The sequence below is a fragment of the Mercenaria mercenaria genome, chromosome 16 (assembly GCF_021730395.1).
Source record: "Mercenaria mercenaria strain notata chromosome 16, MADL_Memer_1, whole genome shotgun sequence".
Classification (NCBI taxonomy): domain Eukaryota; kingdom Metazoa; phylum Mollusca; class Bivalvia; order Venerida; family Veneridae; genus Mercenaria; species Mercenaria mercenaria.
The window spans coordinates 47,920,858-47,928,906 of NC_069376.1; the positions used below are offsets into that span (position 1 = coordinate 47,920,858).

Genomic DNA, 8,049 nt, shown 5'->3' on the forward strand with positions numbered 1-8,049 from the left:
CTCCTGGTTACTTTGGTACCAAAGCATTATACTATGAAACATGTATTGAAAATAATTTCAGAAAAAACATGTCTCTTTTTCTGGTTACTGGGTTACCCTTCTTTTCTTGGTTACTTTTGGTTACTTTTGGTTACCAATGCATTAGACTTATGAAACATGCATTGAAAATAATTTCAGAAAAAAACATGTCTCTTTTTCTGGTTACTGGGTTACCCTTCTTTTCTTTGGTTACTTTTGGTTACTTGCGGTTACCAATGCATTAGACTTATGAAACATGCATTGAAAATAATTTCAGAAAAAAACATGTCTCTTTTTCTGGTTACTGGGTTACCCTTCTTTTCTTTGGTTACTTTTGGTTACTTGCGGTTACCAATGCATTAGACTTATGAAACATGCATTGAAAATAATTTCAGAAAAAAACATGTCTCTTTTTCTGGTTACTGGGTTACCCTTCTTTTCTTTGGTTACTTTTGGTTACTTTTGGTTACCAATGCATTAGACTTATGAAACATGCATTGAAAATAATTTCAGAAAAAAACATGTTTTTTTTTCTGGTTACTGGGTTACCCTTCTTTTCTTTGGTTACTCCTGGTTACTTTTGGTTACCAATGCATTAGACTTATGAAACATGCATTGAAATAATTCAGAAAAAAACATGTTCTTTTTCTGGTTACTGGGTTACCCTTCTTTCTTGGTTACTCCTGGTTACTTTGGTTACCAATGCATTAGACTTATGAACATGCATTGAAAATAATTTCAGAAAAAAAATGTCTCTTTTTCTGGTTACTGGGTTACCCTTCTTTTTCTTTGGTTACTCCTGGTTACTTTTTGGTTACCAATGCATTAGACTTATGAAAACATGCATTAAAATAATTTCAGAAAAAAACATGTCTCTTTTCTGGTTACTGGTTACCCTCTTTCTTTGGTTACTCCTGGTTACTTTTTGGTTACCAATGCATTAGACTTATGAAACATGCATTGAAAATAATTTCAGAAAAAAACATGTCTCTTTTTCTGGTTACTGGGTTACCCTTCTTTTCTTGGTTACTTTTGTTACTTGCGGTTACTAGGGTATTATACTTATGAAACATGTATTGAAAATAATTTCAGAAAAAAACATGTCTCTTTTCTGGTTACTGGGTTACCCTTCTTTTCTTGGTTACTCCTGGTTACTTTTGGTTACCAATGCATTAGACTTATGAAACATGCATTGAAAATAATTTCAGAAAAAAACATGTCTCTTTTTCTGGTTACTGGGTTACCCTTCTGTGTCTTGTGGTTACTTTGGTTACTGGTGGTTTACTAGAGCATTATACTTATGAAACATGTATTGAAAATAATTTCAGAAAAAAAACATGTCTCTTTTTTTCTGGTTACTGGGTTACCCTTCTTTTCTTTTGTTACTGGTGGTTACTAGAGCATAAACCTATGTACGAAAGTAATTTCAGAAAAAAAAAACATGTCTTTTTTTCTAGTTACTGGTTACACTTCTTTTCTTTGGTAACTTCTGGTGACTTGCATTTACTCCAGGTTATGTTCAGTTACTAGAGCAAATACCTCTATATTTTGATGAAAATGACATATATATTATGGGAATGTGTTACACTTCTGTATTACTTTGGTAAGCATGTGTACTTGGTAAATACTTGTATATACATTCATTTACATTTATTATTACAAGAAAAAACTGGTCATCATTTCTGTTTATAAATTCTTAGCATACCACTATAACTTGTGATAATCCAAGCCTATATATACTTTTTGTATAAGATTATAAGTGTTTTGCAAAAGACAAGAACAGTCTGCATCCTAATCCTAGTTATATTTAAGGAAACAGTGCAGTGGTCATCTGAACTTAGATTAAAGTAATATGGGGAAATCATACTCAGTGGTTCTTTATATTGGATGTACAAACTGAGGAGGATACTGGTGTTTTAAAGAATGAAACTCTTTCATTTTTGGTGTCCATGGAAATGAACGGCAGAATAGAATCGCAAACTGTGAATCACGCTAATAATTTTGTATAATGTGCCAATCCTATTCTGTTGTTCATTTGCATGAGCATCCAAAAACTTTCATTTCATTTATTGACATTTCATTTCCTCTCCATTGTAAACAAGATTATATTTTAAATTTTGTTGCTAGAAAAGCTGCCAGGAGCGTAGACAGGTATACGCAAATATGCGTAAACGTATAAATAAAATACCCCCAAAATGCAATAAATATTTGATGCCTATACTGATTAGGCACAAAAACTAGAAAATGCTGCAAATCAAAAAGTTAAAGAATGAGTTTTTATTAAAAAAAAAACCTCTTGTTACTTCATGTATTAACCTGAATAAAATGTTTTCTATTATTCACTTGGTATAAACTATACAGTACAGTGAGAAAACAATATTGCATGACAGTTTTGTTTTATCATTGTTTTCAATAAGTATCTGAATGATGATTTACAACCGGGAAACTCAAAGATGTCTTTGACGGCACGTCAGACAAGTAAGCGTCAAGTAATAAGCTTCAGATGTTAAAACTGTTACAAGGAGTGTACAGGTTCCCTTCTAGGTATACATGCAGTAAAGCTATGATTTAAGGGTCCTGACCAAATATTGTGATTTCATCAGGAATATATCATACTTTTAATGTAGACCTACACCATGTTTTATCTCAGAAATATTTCAAAGTTAACTTATGTGTAAAAAAAACCTTGAAATTTGTTCAAAATTATTTTAGTTAAAATTTTCTCAAAGTACTGCAGAATGCACCTAATTTGATCCAGAATTCATAAAGTTTTTGGGGAGCAAGCCCGGACTCCCCACCCCTAAAATATACAGAATTCTCATGTGCGAAAGGTGATTTTCAGGCCAGCTACGCCTCTGCTGCGAACAACTTCCTGAATATACAACACATCAAAACACGGGCCCAAATTTAAATAAGTATCATTGACGTAACTTTCCTCTCAGGGTGATAGGAATTAGGGAAGGGTTGGGGGGGGGGGGCCAAAACCCCCATCCCCCCCCCAATAATTTGACCGATTAAGGTAATTATCATATGGAAATTTCTGAGTCAGTTTTAGCTGTGCTGTGCCCTGCAGTTCTGTAATTATTGTTTTTGATGGCTAAGCACGCACAACAAAATGCTTCCTACTGCCTACTGCCAATAAAAAAAAATAGGGCAATTGAAAATACTGAAAGTAAAATGAACTTGTGTAAGAAGCAAAACCAGTCACAGAATTAAGTGGTCTTTTACCCATTTTTAATTGATTCATACATGACACCAATATGCTTCTCATTTGTTCATTAAGTATTCTGGTTGTATGTAACAATTCAAACATTGTACCTTTCAAAAACGTATATGCATTTGTATATGTATCTTGGTATTTTCCCCCTCTCCTACATTCTATTCAAAATGTCTGAATAACCAAGCACACAAAACCAATCAGATTATAGTATTATCTGACAATTTTTAAAGTGACAAAAACAAAATGATATAATCTTTATTTCAGTTTATTACGTTAGAATTTTATAATTACGTTATATATTACAAACAACATAGAAAACAATAGCTGTCGTAGGACAGCAACGCTTGATTATTCAATAGCTTTTTCAATTATATAAATACAAATATCGAAAATGGGGGATAATTTGTAAAGTTGCAAAAGAGGAACCGTAAATGCATATCTGTACATGAAAATGGATAACTGTGTCAATTTTCAATCCATTTTCATTAGTGGTTACTGAGATACCAGTTTACATACAAAATCTTAACTAGAATTTGCTAAGTCAAGAAAGGGACATAATTTTGTAAAAATGCAAACCTGTGCACTGCATGTCAAATCATTGCAGTGCACAAGTGTGTGAAGTTTCAATGCATTACCATTACCGAGTACTAAGGTACCAGCGCTAGGCATAATTTGTTATGGAACAGTGAACAAGTGCCATTACCTTTCATGGGTACTAAGATACCACCTGTAACATACAAAAGCTTAACCAAAAACTGTCAAGTCAAAAAAGGTGCATACAATCTTTTAAGTTGTTCAGTTGTACATCCTGCTATTAAGTTAGGCAGTGCATCAAAATTAGTAAAAAAATGTATAAATTTCTTTTAAAGAAATTGTTGGCTTTTTAGCCAAAGGTGTTTATTGGCCTCAATGATTATACCTCAATATACACAAAAAATTTAAATATATGTATTAAAATGTAAAGGATATATATACATATATACAGCAATGAGAAATTACATATAAAAATTAAAGTGGTTTTACATAAGGCTTGAAAAAATTCTTTGTTTCCGGCAAAATGCTCAAGGGTAGTAGGTGGAAAATTTTTTGGGGGAATTTTTTTTCTGAAGTTGAACCGAGACATTTATTATTGTGTCAAGATGAACACATATATGGGGTTATGCCTTTAGAGCATTAGGAAGTTGATTTCTAACATCACTGACCATTTTAATAGCATAAAAAGTGCAGTTTGGCAACTGTCAAAAGTTGAAAAAATATTCTCCAAGGTCATAAAAACATTAGGGTCGGGCCTAAAAATTAAGGTAGGTCGGGATACCGGAAACAAACAATTTTTTATGCCTAATAATGTAGGTAGACTGTATTCTGAAAGTGTTTCTTATGTTTTACTCATTATGAAGCTGTTCCCTAACTGTTCAGGAATACCTTACTGTAAATAATGAAACACAGTCATTGTTATCAAATGTAATTACAACATTTTAAAGGTATAAGTAATTGGCTTTCTGCAATTTCCATGTAATCATGTATTTGGGAGCAATTTAACATTCTCTGGATTGAACTATCACAATCATTGCTTTTCTAAGAAAAATTAAAAATACTTAGCGTAACTAATAACTTAGCATGTTATTTCATGATTCTTAACACTACCGCAAACTAACTATAAGATGTTTATTATTGTGGTAAAGAAAGTAATGGTATTACTCCCCACTTGGTATTCAAACAACAGCATGTTTAATATTGTTTAATTGTCATGGTCCTCATGCTCCAAAAAATTGTCAGTAAACATTATACAAAATGTTTAGGTATTGAAATGTTTAAATGATGAAAAATCATAATAAGTTATTGTGTGGGGTTTATAACTTCAGATATATATATAAACTGTTTTTTGTTTGGCTTTCTCATTTACAATTATCACCTAAATTGAGTGAAAATATTGATGGTAAAATTTTAAAGGAGTTAGTTTAAAATTTCTTTCATGTCAAGAAAGTTCAGTATAGCCTCTTTCAAAATGTTGACAGTATAAAAAGATATACAATATTGTATTGAATTTATTAAGCTGTGGAAATGTTTGAATCATAACTATCATTGGGGAATTCCTAAAATCATTGAAACACTGTCAATAAAAGAGTTGTCCATTTTGCTTTCAGATATTTTGAAAAGGTCATTTTTTTGTATACCAAATATTTCAATTTTTATTCATATATAGAAGATTAATCAGCAATATATTCAGTAAACTGGTGCAAAATTTGCAATGATCAGAGAACCTAACACTGAACTATTTATAACAGTATCAACAACATTCCCAAGTCGTTTCGTTCCTTTGAATTTTCATGTACTGTGTCCTTCCTATCTCCATGCATGTTGCATGATACCACTGTTCACATATCCCGCACTCAACCCACCGCATGCCACTTCTCCCTCGCTTAAAGCACTTTTTACATAATTCGTCGGCCGACACTTCAGTGGGCAGCAATAACATGTCTAATTTCCTTTTTCCCTTAACCAGCTGCACTGGGGCTTTATTTGAGTGAGTGCTGACTGTCTGTAATGGGATTGCAGCTGGTGGTGTATGTCTTGATCAGTCAGTGAAGTGGATACAGGTGCTTCTGAGTTTCAGATGTAGATCTAGTGTATGTGAGGTTGTCTTGATTTCAGGAGTTGTTGGTGTAGATGTTGTTGCAGATGGTAGGTGGTGAATCTTGAGGTTCAAGGTAGATCTAGGTGTATGTGAGGTTGTCTTGACTTCAGCAGTTGTTCTTGTAGATGTTGTTGCAGATGTGGTAGGTGGTGAATCTTGAGGTTCAGAGGTAGGTGTATGTGCAGTTGTCAGGATTTCAGGAGTTGTTCTCGTAGATGTTGTTGCAGATGCGGTAGGAGTTGAAGGTGCTGTAGTTTCAGTGGGTCCCAGGCATTTCTCTACCTCTGAAATAACAAAAGATCATTTTTGTCATTGTTAAAGAGAATGATTTTGCTGTCAACTTGCTAGACATTACAGATCATCATTAAATAACCATTTTTTCATACAGTTTTTTTATTCAATGAAAATTTACCAATTAAACATGGTGTATACATTTCATAACTAACATACTTCTCATTGCAATACACTAAAACTGGCAAAAAGCAATGCCCTTTAAACTGTAAATGTGCATGAAGTGTCTCATTAAAGTCAAACTCAGCAACCACCTATTTTTAGCAGCCATTTGCCTTAATCGGCCATTCTGCTTACTTTCACTGTTATTAAAAGAGATAATGACCTAAGGCCTGCAGTATTGTCTTTAAAACTTAGTAAAGTATGAGTTCTTTAAGGTAATGAATTTGATAATTACCTCTGACACGGTCTGGATGAAGGTTCCTGGTAGGGATATGTACCATTTTTCTGGTCCTTCCATTAATCTTTGTTGGCTTGTTTCGGACTGCCCCATAGTTGCCGATGGTATCTATCTCCCTTATTATAGACTGATCCACTGCCAGAACAGATCCACCTTTGATGATTGCAGCTGTGTTTGTGGTGATTTTCTATTTAGAGAAATAACAACCATTATTATCATAAAATTCCTTCAATATTCAACTTTAGGCTATATGCTGTGATATCGCATGAGAAAATTAAAGTTTTGTTTATTCCTTTTTTTTTTCAGTAAACTTCAGATTTATCTCAGTAACACTAAACTTCAGATTCATCTATATGTAACATGTTTAACAAGTAATCCTTCATAGTGGCATAGTTTCCAGATATTGCTGGAAAGTTATAATTCAGGTTTGCTTCCCAAACCAGCATCTTTTCTTTTGTTGATTTGACACTTTGAGATAGCTATTATTAGAAACCAAAAATTGAACTCTAATTTTCATAATATAAACTTCAGCTTTAAAGAGAAGTCATTTTAGTCAAAATTAAGATTATTCTTTCATTTGTATGGTTATAGGCATATTGCGTAAGATTATTGGGATCAGTTTTCAACGTTGAAATATGACCTGCCTATACTTGATCAGTTTTCAACGAGGGTCAATTTTTTACGCGTGGGTGGGTCATTAAATAACGGGAAGGGTCAATTTTCAACGTTGAAAATTGATCATAAATCCGTTGAAAAATGACCCATGGGGTCAATTTTCAACGAGGTCAAAATTTGATGTTACACCGGCTTAAGTTTGCACACATAATATAATCTTCCAGATGGCATTTTCAAAAAGAAAGAGTTTCTTAACTGCTCAGTTTTACAGTTTCTTACTAATGAACCACGTGAATTATTAACCATTTGATTTTCAAGAACGTTTGTCGTAACACAGTCTGTGAATTTCCTGATTTTAATGGGCCTCCTCTGCTTCGCCGGTGGCAGGTATTGCGATGGAGGTAGTGCTTTTGGTTTGCAACCCCTTAAGCGTTTATAAATACTACTGAAATAAAGTTTTGCGAGCGAACGAGAAGTTTGACTAAAATGTCTAAAATCATAGTTTTAGTCTATCAAACGTGTATGCTCGCCATATCGAAGGAGGAGCACACAATTTGCAATCTTAGTAAAGTAATTATTTAACTGTTTGCATTCATCCAGTTTGCATATGCGACAACTTACAAAGTAATTTAAGTAAACATATGCAAATTGGCGGTTGAAGCGGCCGGAAGAAATACAAAAAACATACTAGAAATGGCTTAAAAGGTATATTAATGGAATGCAGTTTGCAAACTTTGCCCGAACGAAAAGGCGGTGCGTTCGCACCCCGCTCTGAAGACGCCCTTGTCCTCCACCCTCCTGTCGGGTTTTGGCTGTTTTACATTTGTATCATGTATACGTATATGTACTTACAGCTAGTGATCCCATCAA

At 33.5% G+C, this 8,049-nt stretch overlaps 1 protein-coding gene across 1 annotated transcript; it reads right to left on the bottom strand.

Moving 5' to 3' along the window:
- Positions 1–5,813: 5,813 nt before the first annotated feature.
- LOC128549329 (uncharacterized) lies at positions 5,814–7,712 on the bottom strand. Its single transcript, XM_053525925.1, has 3 exons — positions 7,698–7,712; positions 6,562–6,751; positions 5,814–6,157 (listed from the first exon to the last, which is right to left on the bottom strand). The coding sequence occupies exons 1-3, from the start codon at positions 7,710–7,712 to the stop codon at positions 5,814–5,816; spliced, it is 549 nt and encodes a 182-aa protein (XP_053381900.1).
- Between the last annotated feature and the right edge of the window lie 337 nt (positions 7,713–8,049).